At 42.4% G+C, this 22,300-nt stretch overlaps 1 protein-coding gene across 2 annotated transcripts in view; it reads left to right on the top strand.

Moving 5' to 3' along the window:
- LOC126426877 (ankyrin repeat domain-containing protein 65-like) overlaps positions 1-22,300 on the top strand; it is a 161,048-nt gene that overhangs the window by 61,774 nt on the left and 76,974 nt on the right. For both annotated transcript variants that reach the window (XM_050088920.1, XM_050088919.1), the window contains exons 2-3: positions 13,291-13,459; positions 13,577-13,624. In XM_050088920.1, coding sequence (XP_049944877.1) covers positions 13,369-13,459; positions 13,577-13,624 — 139 coding nt within the window. In that variant the 5' untranslated portion in view covers positions 13,291-13,368. The remainder of the gene's footprint in view (positions 1-13,290; positions 13,460-13,576; positions 13,625-22,300) is intronic.

The raw sequence follows: 22,300 nt of genomic DNA on the forward strand, positions 1-22,300 counted from the left end.
GTATGCAGAGTTATTCGAAAGACTGCACACAAACCGAAGGAGCTGACAGGTTAACCAAAACGAAACAACTTAACCAGTTGTAACCAAATCTCAGGCTACGGATTTTCAGGAACAACAAGACAATCAATGAAAACGCCTCTGAACTTCAGCAGTGTACTGTCTAGTCGACAATGTTGTGCACTGCAGAAATGTCCATTTGGCAGACCATTAGCACATTTTACTTTGATGTACGTGACGCACTCAGTTCCACGTAATTCAGACGCTGGACAGGTAGATTTGGTCCAGAAGCATGATCACCTCGCTCTCCACATCTGACGATCCCCAAAAATTATTTTTTATTTTGTAGGGGCGTATCAAAATCCTCGTGTACGTATCACCAATTCCCGACGAAAAACAATGGCAGCCGTTTCAGTTTCTGCGCAGTCTCTTGAATAGCCCTGTGCTTTGGTAAAACCGAGTGTAATTGTCGGCTACAGTAAACGTAATCGGAACCAGTGAAACAACAGTGGGATCCATAAAAAGAGTTAAGCAAGATTATCTACCCGCCGCAGTATTCTTACTGTCCACTTCCGCGGAATAAACACTTTATCTGCTTTAGGTGCAGTGCACCAGGAGACGTTACCGGAAATCAAGGTGACAAGAGGCAGAATACGCAAAGCTCACTGCCTGTAGGTCAGTACGGTGCGAGGTGCTTCTGAGAGCGGAGGATGTTCTTGATCAGTTTGTCTCTGTTCCTTGACGACTTTTTAATTTGTTACCCATTCGGACACCAAGGAATTTTACACCAACTGTTTCATTTAGTTTGTGACCATTAACGCTTTAATACTGCTGCAAGTAGGTCACTGCTGCTTGTTTGGAAACGCATAATGCGACTCACTGTGGTATTGAGACTCATACACTGCCAGCCGTGAACCTCACGTACCCATCTTCGGCTGTCATCCTTGTTTTATGAGGCTGAGTTTGGATTCTTGATTAGTATGCTTGGGCCACGAGTTGTAGTTTTTTAACCGCACGCTAGAGTCTCTACAAGGTTATTTATGGAGATTAAGAGCGAGAGACTGCCCAGCACCGGCCTTTGTCCGAACTCACATGTCGTGTTCCCCCTTGGTTTCGTGCCTGTAACAGCCTATGACTTCCGTTACGAATGTCAGACTCGACATATGGAAGAGGAGTTTGACTTACACCACAAATCATTAATAATGAAAAGTGTGACGTTATTCACATGGGTACTAAAAGAAATCCGCTAAATTTCGATTCCGTGATAAGTCACACAAATGATAAGGGTGTAAATTAAACCAAATACTTAGGGATTACAAATACAAATAACCTCAACTGGAACGGTCACATACGTAATGTGGTGGGTAGAGCAAACCAAAGACTGCGATTCATTGGCATAACACTTAAAAGGCTGTAACTTTTCTACTAAAGAGATTGTTTACACCACGCTTGTCCGCCCTATTCTGGAGTATTGGTGTGCAGTGTGGATCCGCATCAGGTGGGACTGACGTATGACATCGATAAAGTTCAAAGAAGGGCAGCTCGTTTTGTATTATCGCGAAATAGGAGAGGTAGTGCCGCAGACATGATACCTGAATTGGAGTGGCAGTCATTAAGAGAAAGGCGTTTTTTGTTGCGACCGGAAGTTCTCATGAAATTTCAATCACCAGTTTTCTCCTCTGATCGCAAAAACATTCTGTTATAACCCACCTACATAGGGAGAAATGATAATCACGATAAAATAAGAGAAATCAGGGCTCGCACAGAAAAATTTAGGTGATCGTTCTGCCCACGCACCGTTCGAGAGAGGAAGGTAGAGAGCCAGCTTGAAGGTTGTTCATTGAACCCTCTGCCAGGCACTTTATTGTGAATAGCAGAGAAATCACGTAGATGTAGATGTAGATGCCAAGTAGAACTTGGTGTTCCTCACGATCGGAGATTTTTGCACGGTCACGAAATACACCAACAAGATAAATTATCGTATTAGCTAATGAATCACTTTACATCCCATTTTCTGTGGAGAGGTCCTCAAAGTGAAACTGTAACGTAGTTAAAGAGTCCTGCTCAATTAAAAGCGTCACAACTATTTCGTAGCCACTTTTTCGTAGAATTCTGAAAAGAGTGGAAGGAGTGAAACAGGTATATAATTAAAGATGGTCTGGCTATGTACAGTTTTATAGATCACTATTCCTACAGCACATTTACCTCTGCCAGGAAGTAAGCACCAAGTCGTTGATTACATAAATAGCTCAGGGGCGACCCGACCAAATCAGCAGAAACTCGATCAGGCCATCATTTTTACTAATCTTAAGTCTATAAACACTCGGTCATCGCCAACAGAATTTCTGTTTTTAGTGATCTGATGACTTTGTAAACTCCTTACTTTCTCCAAATTTGAAACTAGTCTTTAGATGGAGAGACAGTATCTACACAAATAAATCTGATGTGTCTCTACGCGGCTCGCTGCCACTGGGAGGAAGTAATCAGTGTCGGCATATGGCAGAGGATGACACGGTAGGAGGTCGGCATCTGATGGTGATCTGGACCTTATTCGAGAGCCATTTATTCTAGTAGGTGTCTTATCATGAGGAGTTGGAAGTGGTAGTAAAGAAATAATTCTTCATAATCCCCATCCACAAAATAAATGTGAATCGACGCCCATTCTGTCATCTATCGCAGACAATGGGTACGCTCTTCATAACAGAAGTTATAAACGTAGCTCTATGGCATGATACATAGAGACGACGAAAATTGGTTAATTATCTTCACAGACAAAATTAAAAACCGAGCTTCTGAATCTTTATGAAATGAGGGACTGGCTACACGAACATTTGGCACTGTACATGGAATATGTAAACACACTGCCATGCAGACATATACATGGTGATTCACGAAGATAGGCAAATATTTTAATATGTTATTCTACAAATAAAACTAAAGGAAAAAGTTCAAATGAACAATGGTCCCCAAATGTTTATTCACGGAGTTACGGCTAATAAAAGATTTTGCCTGAAATTTAGCAACTTCGCTAATATGGAGTCATCGCAAAACTGTACGAGGTTAAAATAAAGCACCATTTCCATTTATTTTGTTGTTACTGGTCTGGTGAATCTAATAAAACATGTCCCAGACGTGTATCTGCTGTATTTTTGCAGAAAATTCAGAGAAGCAAACACAATTACACAAGTAAATTTGTTTACTTCCCTGAAACGAGCGAACAAAATCCGTTCATACACGTGCAGCTAAATGCATTGAACTCGGTGTAGACATTTTTGAACATTTATTGTCGATTTATTGTGTTATTGTATGTACACTCTACAACTTCGTTAACGTGGAGCTTTGTCTTTTCCGGTTTAATATGAATTCACGTGTGCTATGGTGTTAATAAATGCAGATTATCTGACACATTCATACAGTTTCACTCAACGTTATTACCTTCTCTTTTCCAAAGTGAAATTGTCTGTAATTTAAAAAACAAATTGGGCGAAGTAGTTAATAAACTAAAAATTTTATGAAATTGCGTCTTTGCTTCTGTGGATGTTCTGGAAAACAACTGCAGGCACACGTCTGGGGCATGTTTTATTAGGTTCAGCAGACCAGTAACAACAAAATAAATGGAAATGGTGCTTTATTTTAACCTCGTACAGTTTTGCGATGGCTCCATATTAGCAAAGTTGCTACATTTCAGGCAAAATCTTTTATTAGCCGTTAACTCCGTAACAAAACATTTGCGGACCTTTGTTTATATGAACTTTTTTGTTTAGTTTTACTTGGAGAATAACATATTTAAGTATTTGCATATCTTCGTGAATCACCCTGTGTATCTCTGCTCTGCCAGGGTGCAGCGCCTAAACGTAGCGAGTGCGGAATAACAGAGGCGCCGTGGGCAAACGCACGGCGTCCACTACTGGCTGGCTCGCCTTTGTACTCGTAGGCAAGTAAGCCAAGTTTTAAGGCAGTGGAGAAAACAGATAAATTCCCATGTGGATAACAATGTTGTCTAACACTAAAGGATTACAGTGCAAATCTGATAAATGTTTACTGACATTATGCAAATACCAGTGAAAGATGCCTCACATTAGTAAGAATGCAAATGAAAGTTATTGATATTTAATAATGAAGAAAATGCAAGGATACAGCTTAAAAGTGGAGCATGTACATGCAGACTTTCTTTCTCAAACTACGAAAACCCATGTGCACTCTTCCAAAAGTCCTGAAGCACATTTCCCTTAATATGTTGCTGTTGTTGTTGCCCTCAGTCCAGAGACTGGTTTGATGCAGGTCTCCATGCCACTCTATCCTATGCAAGCTTCTTCATCTCCAAGTAATTGCTCGAACCTACATCCTTCTGAATCTGCTTAGTGTATTCATCTCTTGCTCTCCCTATAGGATTTTTACCCTCCTCGCTGCCATCCAATACGCAATTTGTGATCCCTTGATACCTCAGAACATGCCCTACCAATCGATCCCTTCTTCTAGTCAAGTTTTGCCTCAAATTCCTCTTCTCCCTAATTATATTTAGTACCTCCTCATTAGTTACGTGATACGCCCATCTAATCTTCAGTATTCTTCTATAGCACTACATTTCGAAAGCTTCTATTCTCTGATTGTCTAAACTACTTATCGTCAATGTTTTACATCCATTTACTGCTACACTCCACACAAGTCCTTTCAGAAAGGACATCCTGACAAATTTGTACTCAATGTTAGTAAATTTCTCTTCTCCAGAAACGCTTTCCTTGCCATTGCCAGTCTACGTTTTATATCCTCTCTACTTCAACTGTCATCAGTTAATTTGCTACCCAAATAGCAAAACTAATCTACTACTGTAAGTGCTTCATTTCCTAATCCAATTCCCTCAGCATCACCTGATTCAATTCGACTACTTTTCATTGTCCTCGTTTTGCGTTTGTTGATGTTAATCTTGTATTCTCCTTCCAAGACACTGTCCATCTTGTTCAACTGCCCTTCCAGGTCGTTTGCTGTCTCTTGTAGAATTACAATATCATGGGCAAACCTCAAAGTCTTTATTCTTTTCCTGAACTTTAATTTCTACTCCAAATTTTTCTTTTGTTTCTTATACTGATCGCTCAGTACACAGACCGAACAACATCAGGGATAGTCGATCGTGGTGGCCGAGCTGTTCTAGGCGCTACAGTCTGGAACCGCGCGACCAGTACGGTCGTAGGTTCGAATCCTACCAAGGGCATGGATGTTCGTGATGGTCTTAGGTTATTTAGGTTTAAGTAGTTGTAAGTTCTAGGGGACTGATGACCTCAGAAGTTAAGTCCCATAGTGCTCAGAGCCAGATGTCCAGAACATCAGGGATAGGCTACTACACAGTCTCACTCCCTTCTCCACTATTGCTTCCCTTTCATACCCCACGACTCTTACAACTGCTATCTGGTTTCTGTAGAAATTATAAATTGCCTTTTGCGCTCTGTATTTGACCCCTGCCACTTTAAGAATTTGAAAGAGAATATTCCACTCAACATTGTCAAAAGCTTTCTCTAAATATACAAATGCTAGAAACGTAGGTTTTTCTTTGCTTAATCTATTTTCTAAGATACGTCGTAGGGTCAGCATTGCCTCACGTGTTACAACATTTCTGCAGAATACAAACTGACCTTCCCCGAGGTCGGCTTCTACCAGTTTCTCCATTCCTTTGTAAAGAATTCGTGTTAGTATTTTGTAGCCGTGACTTATTAAACTAACAGTTCGCTAATTTTCACACCTGTCAACACCTGCTTTCTTTGGAATTGGAATTATTGTATTCTTCTTGAAGGCTGTCGGTTTTTCGCCTGTGTCATAAATGTTTCTCCTATACATCTTTTTCACCAGATGGAAGACTTTGGTCATGGCTGGCACTCCCTAAGCTATTAGTAGTTCTAATGGAATGTTGTCTCCTCCCAGGGCCTTGTTTCTACTTAGGTCTTTCAAATTCTTCACGCAGTATCATATCTCCCATTTGATCTTCATCTATGTCCCCTTCCATTTCCATAATATTTCCCTCCAGTACATCGCCGTTCTATAGATCTCCCTATATATTCCTTTTACCTTTCTGCTTTGCTTAGAACTAGTTTTCCATCTGAGCTCTTCTCTTACCATACATGGTGCAAATATTATTCATTATTGTTTTGTAGCGACAAAATAGTCCTGTTGCAACATGTTGTTGTTGTTGTTGTGGTCTTCAGTCCTGAGACTGGTTTGATGCAACTCTCCATGCTACTCTATCCTGTGCAAGCTTCTTCATCTCCCAGTACCTACTGCAACCTACATCCTTCTGAATCTGCTTAGTGTATTCATCTCTTGGTCTCCCTCTACGATTTTTACCCTCCACGCTGCCCTCCAATGCTAAATTTGTGATCCCTTGATGCCTCAGAACATGTCCTACCAACCGATCCCTTCTTCTAGTCAAGTTGTGCCACAAACTTCTCTTCTCCCCAGTCCTATTCAAGACCTCCTCATTAGTTATAGGATCTACCCATCTAATCTTCAGCATTCTTCTGTAGTACCACATTTCGAAATCTTCTATTCTCTTCTTGTCCAAACCAATTATCGTCCACGTTTCACTTCCATACATGGCTACGCTCCATACAAATACATTCAGAAACGACTTCCTGACACTTAAATCTATACTCGATGTTAACAAATTTCACTTCTTCAGAAACGGTTTCCTTGCCATTGCCAGTCTACATTTTATATCCTCTCTACTTCGACCATCATCAGTTATTTTGCTCCCCAAATAGCAAAACTCCTTTACTACTTTAAGTGTCTCATTTCCTAATCTAATTCCCTCAGAATCACACGACTTAATTCGACTACATTCCATTCCCCTTGTTTTGCTTTTGTTGATGTTCATTTTATACCCTTCTTTCATGACACTGTCCATTCCGTTCAACTGCTCTTCCACGTCCTTTGCAGTCTCTGACTGAATGACAATGTCATCGGCGAACCTCAAAGTTTTTATTTCTTCTCCATGGATTTTAATACCTACTCCGAATTTTTCTTTTGTTTCCTTCACTGCTTGCTCAATATACAGATTGAATAACATCGGGGAGAGGCTACAACCCTGTCTCACTCGCTTCCCAACCACTGCTTCCCTTTCATGCCCCTCGACTCTTATAACTGCCATCTGGTTTCTGTACAAATTGTAAATAGCCTTTCGCTCCCTGTATTTTACCCCTGCCACCTTCAGAATTATAAAGAGAGTATTCCAGTCAACATTGTCAAAAGCTTTCTCTGAGTCTACAAATGCTAGAAACGTAGGCTTGCCTTTCCTTGATCTAGCTTCTAAGATAAGTCGTAGGGTCAGTATTGCCTCACGTGTTCCAATATTTCTACGGAATCCAAACTGATCTTCCCAAAGGTCGGCTTCTACCCGTTTTTCCATTCGTCTGTAAAGAATTCATGTTAGTATTTTGCATCCGTGACTTATTAAACTGATTGTTCGTTAATTTTCACATCTGTCAGCACGATTCCTTTTTGATTGGAATTATTTACATCAAAGTTCATGAAGGAATAAATATACTCTGAAGCAGTAATAAGAATGCCCAACTCCTTAAACAGATGTCTAGAAGAAGATCACGGCGAGCACCACACGCGCGGTGGAATCCAAATTTTCGGGACTGGTGCTGCTATCTGGAAAGTAGGAATAGTAGATCTTTGCACAACTAGGTGTCGAGAGCTGCATATCTGATGAGTCAGTGTGCAGAATGGCATTCAGTTGGGAGGACGTGTTGCGTGTCCACAGTGATTTCCATAATACTCTGTGTTTGGTGTGTGGCGATTTTACGAAGGCACAGCGTGTTGAAGTGTGCACGGACCTTCCTCAGACTGCGTCTGATGATCCAACCGGCGACGAGAGCTGGAATTACGGTTACGACCCACAGACAAAGCAACAATCATCCCAGTGGAAGAGCCCAAGCTCTCTAAGACCCAAAAAGGCGAGACAGGTGAACAGCAAAGTGAAGAGCATGATCATCGTTTCCTTTGATAACAAGTGAATTGTCCACAAAGAATTCGTCCCATCCAACCAAACAGTGAATTCCACATACTACCGTGACGTTTTGCGACGGCTCCGTGAAAACGTGTCGCGACGACGGCCCGAACTTTGGTGTCAAGGGAACTGGCTGCTGCACCACGACAACACGCTCTGTGGCACGTCCTTGCTCACCAGGACCTTTTTGACAATAAACAACATGTCGGTTGTAACCCACCCACTGTACTCGCCGGATTTGGCACCTTGCGACTTCGCGTTATTCCCAAAACTGAAACTCAAGTTGAAAGGCCGTCGGTTCGACACTCTAGAGAGGATTCGAGAAGCATCGCTGGCGGTGATAAACACTCTCTAAGAACAGGACTTCTAGAAAACGTTTGACCGGTGGCAGAAGTGCTGGGACCAGTGTGTGCATGCTGATGGGAACTACTACGAGGGTGATGGTGACTATTAGTTCAAAGGTAATATTTTCAACGGATGGCAGCACCTGTCCCGAAAATTTTTGATAGCATATCGTATTACTCTTGCAGCACGTTTCTGGATAATGAAGATTTTCTTTCTTAAAGATGAGTTACCCCATATGATATTACTGAATGAAAATAAGCAGAATATGTCAACTTACTGATGCTTCTCTCTCCAAAATTTGCTATAATTCTAAGTACAGATGTGGCCAAACTAAGTTGTTTGAGGAGTTCCAAAATGTGTTTTTCCAATTTAAATTCTCATAGATATGGACACCTAAGAATTTTGAAGTTTCCGCCCTATGTATTGTTTCTTCACCATGTGTTACACTTATCACTGATGCAGTACTTCTAAAGGTGGAGAACTGAATATGATGTGTCTGTGAAATTCAGGGTGAGACCATTCGCAGAAAACAATACTTTTCAGGACTTTGTTCGCCATTTCTTCCATTTTTGCATGTATACTGAGAATGATTACAATACTGGTGTCATCTGCAAAAGGAACTAATTCTGCCTGTTGTGCATTAGATTGTAGGTCATTTACATATATGAGAAACAGTAGTGGACCTAAGATTGAGCCTTGGGGAACCCCATACGTGCTTTCTCCACAATCAGAATTGTGTCCCTGAATTCTGTTGGTTGAATTACTACCAAGTACAACTCTCTGCATTTGTTTCATTAGATATGACATGATGCATTGGTTGGCTATACCATCAGTCTCATAAAACTTCAATTTATCTAGGAATATACTATGATTCACACAATCAAATGGCTTGGATAGGTAACAGAAAATATGTATCAGTGCTATTTTGTTATTTAATGCTTGTAATGTCTGGTGTGTGAAAATGTAAATGGCATGCTCAGTAGAGCAACCTTTCTGGAACCCAAACTGTGATTTGTTGGGTATATTATTGTTGCCAAGGTGAGGTACTTTTCCAGAATACATCTTCTCAAAAATTTTGGAAAATGATGTCAGCAGTTAAGCAGGTCGGTAGTTACTGATGTTTCTCTTATCATCTTTCTTAAAGAGGGGTTTAACGATGGTATGTTTTAGTCTCACTGGAAAAATGCATTGAGTCAATGATGCATTACATATTTTGGACAATACTTGACTAATTGAATAGGAACAAATCTTTAGTATTCTATCAGGAACACCATCAAAACCAGAAGAGCTTTTATTATTGAGAGAATGTATCAACCCCTTAATTCAGTTAAAAAATTCTGGAAGGTTGAACCTATCTTTTTCCTTATAATAACGTGTTTGAAACTGCACTTCAAAATGTACCCTAACCTATACGTGCCCCCCACCCCCTTCCAACGCTGTGTATGATCTCCAATTGTTTGTATTTTTCATTTCAACTTTCTCCTGTCTGTTGTCCTTTCATCGATCTCTCTATCTGTCTTATTGCCGCAGTCTCTCACTGACCATCAATATCACACTCTCTTGGGCCCCACAGTTATTGCCTTCATAAATCTGCCTTTCTCTTTCACTGCCAGGTTCTCTCTTCCACCATCAATTATCTCATTGCTCTTTGTCACTCACTGGCACTGTCTCCTCTCCCTTCCGTGGGCAACGTCTCTCCGCTACTCTGTATCAGCGTAAAGATGCGCGAGCGTGTTCTCATGCCAAAGGGTTTGGTGAGGAACACGGGTTGATGCAGCTGGCTCCCCACTCCCTGTCAAGGTCTTTTAAAGGGGAACATATTCGCCTTGTTTTGTGCCCCAACAGGAACTTTGTCCTGCTGGTCTATAACACGGTGTCCTGCTTATATGAAAGGGAATGCTGGAGGTCAGAACAATCTGGAAAGGTTAGTTATTTACTTCCCTTCATGTATATAATTTGACGCATATAAGCTATAAATAAGTATTCTTAATACAAGGTTTAAACACAGTCGCTCGTTTTACAATTTTTTGGGTGCTTTGCTCGATAGCCACAGTTCATCGAGAACGCCCAGCTAATGATGTGTTAAAAATGTAAAAAATTTACTTGAAATATTTTATCAAATTTGTTAACTTTCCAAATATACATGATGTTTTAAGTTCTTTTCACGCTTGTTAAGACCCTTTTTAGCCCATTCTTTTGTCGCTGAAGTACCAGCTGGGGCATGAAGTGTCCACTGGTCGTGGACTGGGCGTCATAAAGTCTTATTAGTGAAGAAAAGCTGACCAGAAGTTTAATTTCGTGTCCTCAGAACCATTGCGATGACTGTAGAACCTCCCAACTGATACTTACCGTGCTCAAAAAATCATAGCCTTGCAGAGTTTGCTCAGGAACCGCCCTTGAAAGAATCGTGATTTTAAAAGCTGCCTAAGGTACACCCTAGTGCACGACCGGCGCAAAAGAACCAACCGATTTGCTGTTTAAAATCTCATAATCAGGAAGCTGCAATGCTCCAAAGTCCATCAAAGAAACTGGCTTCAGAATACTCCAAGTCCCGCACAAAGTTAAAGCGTTAGCCTGAGCTCAATTCCATTACACCAAGTCCCACGTTCAGCACCCAGAGAATGTTCGTGTTGACTCTCGCGTTTATCAATCCGCCTAGATGCTAATTTCGGAATTATCTCTCGTGACATTGCTGTAACGATTTACCGAGAGCGGCTGTTGCCGAAACCGGAACGACGAGACCCCAAAAACCGAAACAGGTCAGTGGCACAAAGAGCGTACAGTATGAGCACCGATTTTCGCGCTGAAATACCGTCTGTGACGTCCCACACTACTGAATCCAACTTCAGTACTGACCGAAATTTAAAGAGAAGGCTATTCTCACACACACGCATATACTATGTGATCAAAAGTATCCGGGAATAAGGAAAAACATCCCTTTTTCTTATTAGGTGCATTGTTCCGCCACGTATTTCCAGGTACTCCATATCAGCGACGTCAGTAGTCATTAGACATCGTGAGAGAGCAGATTGGCGCACTCCGTGGAACTCATGGACATCGAACGTGGTCAGGTGATTGCGTGTCACTTGTGTCATACGTCTATATGTGAGACTTCCATACTCCTGAACGTCCATAGATTCACTGTTTCCGATGTGATAGTGAAATGGAAACGTGAAGGGACACGTACATCACAAAAGCGTACAGGCCGACCTCTTCTGTTGACTGGCAGAGACCGACGACGGTTGAAGATGGCCATAATGTGTAATAGGCAGACATCAATCCAGACCATCAAACAGAAATTGCAAACTACGTACATCAGGATCCTGCCGGCCGGAGTGGCCGAGTGGTACTAGGCGCTACAGTCTGGAACCGCGCGACCGCTACGGTCGCAGGTTCGAATCCTGCCTCGGGCATAGATGTGTGTGATGTCCTTACGTTAGGTTTAAATAGTTCTAAGTTCAATTGGACTGATGAGCTCAGCACTTAAGTCCCATAGTGCTCAGAGCCATTTGAATAATTTTTTTTGTATCAGGATCCACTGCAAGTACTATCACAGGCGGGAGATGAGAAAATTTGTATTTCGTGTCGAGCGGCTGCTCATAAGCCACACATCACGCCGGTAAATGACAAACGACGGCTCGCTCGGTGTAAGGAGCGTAAACACGGGACGCTTGAACAGTGGAAAAACGTTGTGTGGAGTGACGAATCACGGTGCACAATGTGGCGATCCAATGGCAGGGTGTGAGTATGGCGAATGCCCAATGAACGTCATCTGCCAGCGTGTGTAGTGCCAATAGTAAAATTCTGAGGCGGTGGTGTTATGGCGTGGTCGTGTTATTCATGGAGGGGGCTTGCACCTCTAGTTGTTTCGCGTGGCAGTATCACAGCACATGGATACATTTATGTTTTAAGCACCTTCGTATGTCCCACTGTTGAAGGGCATTTTGAAATAGCGATTGAATTTTTCAACATGATCGAACACCTATTCACAATGGACTGCCTATGGCTGATTGGTTACAAATGGCTCTGAGCACTATGGAACTTAACTTCTAAGGTCATCAATCCCCTAGAACTTAGAACTAATTAAAGCTAACTAACCTAAGGACATCACACACATTCATGCCAGAGGCAGGATTCGAAGCTGCGACCGATTGGTTACGCAACAATAACATCTCTGTAATGGACTGGCCTGCACAGAGCCCTGACATGAATCCTATGGATTCTTTTTGGGATGTTTTGCAACGCCAACGTCGTACCAGGCCTCACCTCTCCTCAGTGCAGCACTCCGTGAAGAATGGGCTGCCATTCCCCAAGAATCCTTCCAGCACCTGATTGAACGTATGCCTGCTAGAGTGGAAGCTGTCATCAAGGCTAAGGGTGGGAAAACACCATATTGACTTCCAGCATTACCGATGGAGGGCGCCACGAAATTGTTATTTTCAGCCAGGTGTCCGGATACTTTTGATTACATAGCGTACAATTGTTTAAAATAATTTTACATCTATCACGATCATTACGTGGCCTCTAGAGACGTAAACTATGTAAGATTAAATAATAATGCGAGTCAGTAATCAGTAGCTACTATTAAGATCCCTAAGTACGTAGTTTCACCCAGCACCATGCTCGGAAGTGCCTGCTGGCATGTCCTTACCCGCCCCAATGCTGGCCGCTGGTATACTCAAGACACCCCCCTACCCCTGCCCCATCTCTTTGCATCAGCATATATATATATATATATATATATATATATATATATATATATATATATATATATATATGTGCGTGCGTGTGCGTGTGTGTGTGTGTGTGTGTATGTATTGGACAGAACAAAGTGATATGTCTTGTAAAGTGATAAGGATCCTAGTTGGACTGAAACACTAATTTACACAAGTTAAGGAGTATTATACCATGTAGAAAGAAAATTAACTCACTTATTCATAAAATTACAGGTTCTTCAGCAGCCTGCAAATCTTATGAAGATATTTTGAGGGAGTTCTTTATTTGACGTAGCAACCCATCCCGGCATTATGTTCTGCAGAACCAGTATGTGGCTCACCTGCGTTTTAATGGCGGTAGTCATAGCTACCGATCTCAGTGACCTAGATTTCAACACCACAGGTAACATTTTATTTCAGCTGACGGAAGTCTCGGTATAGCAATGAGCAATAATTTTACAGTAGCTGATGAAATACATGTTCCATTTTTCTACTGAGGTTTTATCAATTTCTTTTTCAGAATACGATCCTGAGGTCACAGTCGAACGTTTAAGAACTGACGTTCCACGTAAGTACCGGTACTACTTTCCCATTATTCGTAGATACGTCGAAACGGGGCTATATTAATTTGACTGCGAACTCTACTCTGTGTTTTCATTTACAAACCCTTACGGAGCCGAAGAACGAGATAGGGTTATAGTTTACTACACCGAATGGGGTTCCATTGGTCCTCTCTCGCCTCGTGGGTGGATAAATTGTTCACTGCATATTGTAATCTTACCCTCCCACGCATCGCTATTAAATTTTTCTTAGTGTTCTCATTAGTTTCAAAAGGGCAATTACAGTCAGTGTTGGAATGGCCAGTGACTGCGTGGCATCCGAAACCATGCAAGGGAAAAAAATCATAAAATTCGATCAACACTGAATTTTGCAGAAACGAAACTGGTACAATAGCTGGCCAGCTGCACTTGAAAGATAAATGGCGAGTAATTAATAACCAGTTTCATAGCGGCCACGCCACTTATTACAAGATTATGGAACAAAACGGATACATAATTCTAAGATCCACAAAAAAGAATTAAACTTCACGTGCAAAAGAGAAAACAAGTAAAATTAATCACTCCCTACACCTAAGAGTCCTCATCCTACCACGCGCAAATACGACCTAACTTACAAAATCTTAACCTGATTTCGTGTCTAACACGACGCTCCAATGGAGTGTACCATCCGGCTGTCTGTGTCTGAGTGTCTCTGGCCAAAATTTCGTAGACCCTCCTCACACGCAGTGTCCAGAGTCAGTTCTCTGTGGAGGGGCGACACCTCAGCAGACCGAAGCGCCTGTTCAGAGAGCTAAGCCACCAAGGTTGACAGGACAGCGCGAACAGCCGTTGCCCCTGGGCTCCCTCTGAAAAACGAGAAGTCCCACACAGTTGTGCAAAGCTCTGGAGGGGGCTCCACAGGGTCAATCAGAGGACTCGGTTTTAAACACTGCGGGAAGACTGGCTTCTGGCGTTGAGGCTTGTTCGCGCCAGTTATTCATACAGAAGACTTACGAACTTTCCCCCGGCTCCCAGAGGAAGAAAAGGACCTTCTCTAACTTTACACTACGTCGCCATGTCCTCAAGTGTCAATTACACTGGAACATAGTGTCTGGAATTCACTGAGGCTGCTGATTACCGAAGTAAAATAGGAAAGTCTACCTAACAGAAACGTTGAATAGCGGTAGTAAGTCAGGGGAAGATGGTTGGTTCAAATGGCTCTGAGCACTATGGGACTCAACTGCTGTGCTCATCTGTCCCCTAGAACTTAGAACTACTTAAACCTAACTAACCTAAGGACATCACACACATCCATGCCCGAGGCAGGATTCGAACCTGCGACCGTAGCAGCAGCGCGGCTCCGGACTGGAGCGCCTAGAACCGCACGACCACCGCGGCCGGCTCAGGGGAAGATAAAAATAATTTAAAGTGGAGCGAGAATAATGGATCTCTTTTAACATTTGTCTTAAGAAACTCATTTGCTGCTCAATGCCGTTGAGCGACTGCATGGTGCAGTAACTGCCTTGAGTCGCTGTGTAACCAAAGCAGTTAGCATCGTTGTGACTCAGTAGTGTTCCTTTGCTTAACCTCTTCAGAAATGCTATGAACTGTAAATCAGCGGTAAGTACGCCCAACTTTACAATAAACTACTTGGAGCATGAGGTCCTTGGCTATATTTTACAAATCACTTTTCCTCGGGAACAAACATTACTCGAGAAAGAGAAGAGTTCGATTAAAATTACTTACATAACAAAATACGGCAACTGCAGAAACGAAAGAGGCAGCTTAATGAATGTCTGTTCAACAACGATAGGAAATACATAAGTCATCAAGTTCCTTTGCCATAGTGTGAAGATTACTTTGCAATCTGAGTGATATAATATTCGTGCTTTTTACCTCCTGTAACAGTTCATTACTATACCTGACTTTGGTTTCGTCTACTTTTTTATCGCTACAGAGAAACTGAAAGTAGTTTGATCTTACGTGTGTGTACCGAAAGGACGCTAATGGCAAAGAAGTTAGGAAACAGGAAAGAAAGTTACTGGGCACCGTAACTGATCAATTTTCGTTTACCCTATTGGTGTCATCTGTAAGCATTAGTTTTTTACACTCAGCACCTGTCAGCGGGTTGTTGTCATAAATCGGTAACAAAAGGTGACACACAACGCAACCCACAAATATGCAAGAACCTAATCTGACGGCATAGACACTCTCTTTCAGTGAGAGGGGTTTCTAGGTCACTAGCTCATGACACACTAATGGTACAGTGCTGGGCGTTTGCTGACAAAAGATTGGGACCGACAGAGTGGTATTACTGCAATATCAGATCGTTCTTGCGGACAAATACACTATCTGATCAAAAGGAACCGGATGCCACCAAAAACAGACGTTTTTCATATTAGGTGGATTGTGCTGGCACCTACTGCCAGGTACTCCATATCAGCTGCCATGTCAGCTGCCATGTGAGCGACCTCAGTAGTCATTAGACAACGTCAGAGTGCAGAATGGGGCGCTCCGCAGCACTCGCGGACTTCGAACGTGGTCAGGTGATCGAGTGTTACTTGTGTCATATGTCTGTACGCGAGATTTCCAAATTCCTAAACATCCCTTGGTCCACTGTTGCCGATGTGATAGTGAAGCAGAAACGTGAAGGGACACGTACGGCACGAAAGCGTACAGGCCGACGTCGTCTGTTGACTGACAGAGACCGCCTACAGTTGAAGTGGGTCGTAATGTGTAGTAGGCAGACATTTAATCAGACCCTCACACAGCAATTCCTAACTTCATTAGGATCTACTGCAAATACTATGTCAATTAGGTATGAGCTGTTAAGCTGATTGTACGATAATTCTCGCACTTTTCAGCTATTGCAGTCTTCTGAATAATGTCGATAGTTTTCCGGAAGGCAGATGGTCTGTCGCCAAATTCATACATTCTACACACCAACGTGAATAGCCATTTTGCTGCCACTTTCCAGAGTGATTTTAGAAATTCTGATGGAATGTTATCTATCCTCCTGCCTTATTTGATTTTAAGTCCTCCAAAGCACTTTCAAATTTGGATTCTAATTCTGGATCCTCTATCTCTTCTAAATCGATTCCTGCTTCTTCTTCTATTACATCAGACAAATCTTTCCCCTCACAGAGGCCTTCGATGGACCGTTTCACCCTATCAGCTCTCTTCTCCGCATTTAACAGTGGAATTCCCGTTGCACTCTTAATGTTACCATCCTTGCTTTTAATTTCACCGAATGTTGTTTTGACTTTCCTTCCGACAACCATTTCTTTTTCGATGTCTTCACATTTTTCATGCAAGCGTTTCATCTTACCTTCTCTGAACTTCCTATTTATTTCATTCCTCAGCGACTTGCATTTCTGTAGTCATGAATATTTTTGTACTTTCTTCTTTCATCGATTAGCTAAAGTATTTCCTTTGTAAGCCAGGGTTTGTTTACAGTCAAGTTCTTTGTGACTATTTTGTTCTTTCCAGCTCCTGTGATTGCATTTTTTTGGAGGAGACCATTGCTGTTCAACTTTACTGCTTACTTAACTATTCCTTATTGCTGTACCTATAGCCTTAGAGAACTTCAAGTGTCTCTCTTCATTCCTTAGTACTTCTGTATCGCACTTCTTTCTGTATTGATTCTTCGTGGCTAAGCTCTTAAGCTTCAGATTATTCTACATCACTACTACATTCTGATATCTGCTCCTGGGTACGCCAGCATCCGTTTTCGGAGTCTGTGTCCGACCATGATGTAATCTAACTGAAATCTTCCTGTATCACCCGACGTTTTCCAAGTAAAGATCCTTCTCTTGCGATTCTTGAACAGAGTATTCATTATTGCTAGCTGAAATTTATCACAGAACTCAATTAGTCTTTCTCCTCTCATATTCCTGGTCCCAAGCTCATATTTCCCTCGAACCTTTCCTTGCGTTCCTTCACGTACAACTGCATTCCAATTCCCCATGACTATTAGATATTCATCACCATTTAGATACTGTATTACTCTTTCAATATCCTCATATACTTCTTTATCTGCAGCTTACGACGTCGGCGTGTATGCCTGAACTATCGTCGCAAGTGCTGGTCTGCTGTCGGTTCTTATGAGAGGAACTCCTTCACTGAAATGTCGACAGCAACACACTCTCTGCCCTACATTCCTATTCATAACGCATTCTACTCCCGTTATAACATCTTCTGCTGCTGTTGATATTATCCTATGCCCATCTGATCAGAAATCCTTGTCTTCTTTCGATTTAAGTTCACTGATCCCTACTACATCCATATTCAGCCGTGGTATTTCCGTTTTCAGATTTTCTTGCCTCCCTGCCACGTCTAGCTTTTGACATTCCATGCCCGACCCGTAGATCATCATCCTTTAATTGGTTGTTTAGTCTTTATGTCGTGGTCACCTCTCGCTTGGCAGTCTCCTCCCGGAGATCCGAGTAGGGAACTATTCCAGAATATTTTGACAATGGGGAGACCATCGTGACACTTTTTCAGTTACAGGCCACGTGTCGTGTGGACACATGATATGTGTCTTTAATGCTGTGGCTTCCATTTCTTCCTGCAATTTCATGCCGTTGTTCATTGCGGATTCTTCCGCCTTTAGGGGTAGTTCCCCAAGGCAAGGACAAGGGAGTACCTTGATCCTCTGTCTGCTCCTTCGCCCTCTTTAACAAGGCCGTCAGCAGAATGAGGGTGACTTCGTATGCCGGAAGTTTTTGGCCTTCAATGCTGGTGAGTTACAGTTTACAAATTCCCCTGAGAGTATCATTCATTCTATCTGAACAGTTACAATTCCCACGCTAGCTTTTACTTAGTCAATAAATTAAAAGACATTCATCTATTAAATTATTTCCCATTCACATCTTCGTTCAGACGTATAGCTAAACACATTAGATGAGCAGTACTTAATGAAAGATACAACATTCACAGAAGATAAAGTTTCATTTCCAAAATACTACATTATATTTCACAGACTGTATGATGCTGACACCATTCGTCTATAGCCGTTTCTACTTGTAAAAACAGATTTGCTCTATCGTAAGCGTACACCTGTCATGGTAGAACCGTGGCTCTCCGTCTGTATGGACCTGTCTGCTCTCGTCTGACTACTGTGGCCGCGGTGCAAAGGTGCTACACCTCAGTACATTCTTCTTTTGTTCAAGCTCAGTACGTATTATGTACTCATTCGACTCTTCATTCTATTCAACAAGCACTGCAATTCTTCCTCACTTTCACTGACAACAACGTGAATTTTAATCCTGCCTCTCGACTTTTCTTTTTCTTTCCATGATTGCATCTTCGATGTACAGATCCAACAGTAGCAATAAATACTGCATCCTAGCCATACAACCTCGTTGACAAGAGCACTTTTTCCTTAGTCTTCTGTTCGTATAGCCCCTGCTTGGTTCTTGTAAATACTGTATGTTATACAGCTTTAACTATAGCTCAGCTTAGTATTACGAGTATTTGAAATATCTATTAATACTTCACAATGTCGTATGCTTTTTCCACGTCGTAGAGTCCTATAAAAACGCACTGACTTTTCATAACTCTGGCTTCCAGTTCCATCTGCGGTATCACACCAGCCTCGTTTGTCCCTTAATGTTTCCTGGCCAAACTGATCGTCATCTTGCACAGCCTAAATAATCTTTTCCATTTTTATGTATGCTATCCTTATCAGAAGGTTGGATGAGTGAAATGTTAAAAGGATTACCCGACAGTTCTCGTATTTATCTGCTCTTGATTCCTTCACGATTGTGGTGACTGTACATTATCGAAAATTCAATAGCGTAATTTCAGTGTTACAGACTGTGTACACACACACACACACACACACACACACACACACACACACACAGGATCAATTCGCAGCTCGTTATCTAGTGGCTAGCATTGTTGCCTCTGGATCATTTGGTCCCGGGTTTGATTCCCGGCCGGATTGGGGATTTTCTCTGCCTGGGGACTGAGTGTTTGTGTTTTCCTCATTATTTATTCATCATCACTGCCATTCGTAACAGTGGCTAGTTTGGATTGTGTAAAAATTCCACTCTGTAAATATTGGGACTTTGTACAAGTGCTGATTGTTGTGCAGTTGAGCGCCCCACAAACCAAACATCACCACCACACACACTGTATGAGAGACGTGCTATGCATTCACACATCTCCAGCAGAACAGGGCGCCGGATGTGGCTGAGGTGAAGCATCCCCTCGTCGACTGACGTGCCGTATGGCGATCGGTATGCGCTCCTCATCTAGCCACTGATGTAAAATCATCCTGGAACCTTACGCACAAGTATGCCAATGAGGCCTTCGAACGATTCACCTTGTTTGTCGCCTGTGATTTTTTTGGATGTGGACGAGCACCACCTGGTGTCCATATCAGTGATAGGTTTCTGGTTCTTGGTGCGAGAGGTGTTGTCCCTTGTTGCCCGTATGACTCCTAATCATACGCCCCTAAAACCCCTCCTCTCTCAGGACTTTCGATACTTCCCACAAACGAAGACGAATTCCGTGACGTGGATTTGTGGACCTGCAGATTACTACTTGTTTGCTGATTGCTGGAAAAAGGTCCTCGATTTTTGGAATTTCCATGTGCAATTTTCCGCAATCCCAAATACAGACGACTTTTTTTCTTATTATTGTTTGTAGTGTTTCTCCTAACGCATCACGGAGTTGGCGTGTTAGTGCAATGAGAAGTTCATCCATATGCTCTCCACTCAAATACCTGTTTGATTATAGTAATGTTTTCCTGGGAGCTAGTGCACATAGATCGTCCCAACGAATCTGACGAATTGATGCTCCCTCCTCCTCGCGTTCTTTGTTTCCTGCTACAATTGGTCCTGTAACAACGAAAAGCGTGTCTGCTTGACGTGTCACGTACCCCTATACCTCGTTCTCTACACCTCGTTGGTCCCTGGATGAGGGAACAGGACATGGCGTCCAGGCCATGTGTTGCAACCACTGACCAGTTTGCCCCCATCCCTCCCTTTAGGCGCTACATAGGTGCCACTGGGAAAAAGGTAGGGTTGCATCTTTGACTAGTAGTTAAAATGTCCTTGAACCTGGGTTAGAGCGCCGCCACTGCTAAAATTATGAATGAATTCAACTGAGGGCTGAAGACTTCTGGTATGAGAAGTCACCCTGCCTGCCACCAGCATTGTCAAAGTAGATGGACGGACGCACAAAAGTGGTTCAGAGAGCCCTCTGCGCCTGGGGTGGGAAACTACTCCTAAAAGGCGGAGGAATCAGGAATTATCAACTGTATGAGGATGCAAAGGCATCTAGGATAGGTCTACAAATTAGCTCTGAAAAGACAGAGTATATGACCATAGGAAAAAAAATCCAGAACTCTCAAGATTTAATTGTGAACAACACCAGGTATAAACATGTGAAAGAGTTCAAATACCTCGGATCATTTTTTACAGAAGTAACATCAATTGAAGCAGACATAAAAGCACGACTGCAGGCGGGAAACAGATACTATCACTCTCTAGACCCTATATTAAAATGTAGAAGTGTCTCGCAACAACTAAAGCTACGGTTGTATAAGACATTAATAATGCCAGTAGTACTTTATGGTTCTCAAACCCGGAGCACTCGAAAACAAGACCTTAAGCGACTGCTAACATTTGAAAGGAAAGTCCTCAGGAAAATATTTGGACCAGTCAGAGATCATACTACTGGAGAATGGAGAAGACGCCATAACACTGAATTAGAAGAGCTGTACAAGGAGCCTAACATCTTGGGAGTGAAGAGAAGCAAAAGACTGCAATGGGCTGGACATGTTGTTAGAATGGAGGCAACAAGATGGCCCAAAATCACAATGGACTGGATCCCGTCAGGCAGCAGACCAGTGGGAAGACCTAGAAAGAGGTGGATCGATGGAGTGAGAGAAGACCTGTTGCAGCTGGGAGTCACGGAAAACTGGAGACAGATAGCAGAAGACAGAGACGGATGGAGAGCTCTAAATGTGGTGGCGCGCAGTCCTCTGGGCCTGATCGCGTGAAGAAGAAGATGAGGATGCAAAAGAGAGCGGAAACCACCACACTAAAGAGACATAGTTTATACCCACATGACAAGTGTAACTGTAAAAGTGTCATGATGATCTCTCCTCTGGCAAAAGATTCCAGACTTTTCCCTCTATTCGAATCTAAATGAGAGGACTGCCAATGGGGAGTGACTGTGAGAAAAAGGTTGAACTGCCCACTAGAGGTTAACGTTCCACGATTCGAGGCGTGGAGTGTCATATGTCTGAAGCTTGTAGGGAAGCTAGAATATCTGAAAAAGAAAATTCAAAGGCTCAGTTTAGATATTGTGTGGGTCAGTGAAGTGAAATGGAAAGACAACAAGGATATCAGGTGTTACGAGAATACCGTAATATCAACAGCAGCAGTAAAAGCAATAACGGGAGTAGGATTAGTTATGAATAGGATGGTAGATCAGCGAGCGAGTCATTGTGAACAGTTAAGTGATGCAGTTGTTGCCATTAGAATCGACAACAAACCAGCACCAATAATTCAGGTACACATGCCGACGTCGCAAGCAGAAGAAGAAAAGACGGAGGAAGCATATAATAGTAATTAAATTCATAAAGGGAGATAAAGTGTTATAGTTAATGGGGGATTGGACTGCGGCTGTGGGTGGGATAATAGAAGAAGTGATTACGGGAGAATGTGGGCTTGATAGTAAAAATGAGA

This window comes from Schistocerca serialis, chromosome 11 (genome assembly GCF_023864345.2).
Source record: "Schistocerca serialis cubense isolate TAMUIC-IGC-003099 chromosome 11, iqSchSeri2.2, whole genome shotgun sequence".
Taxonomy (NCBI): Eukaryota; Metazoa; Arthropoda; class Insecta; order Orthoptera; family Acrididae; genus Schistocerca; species Schistocerca serialis.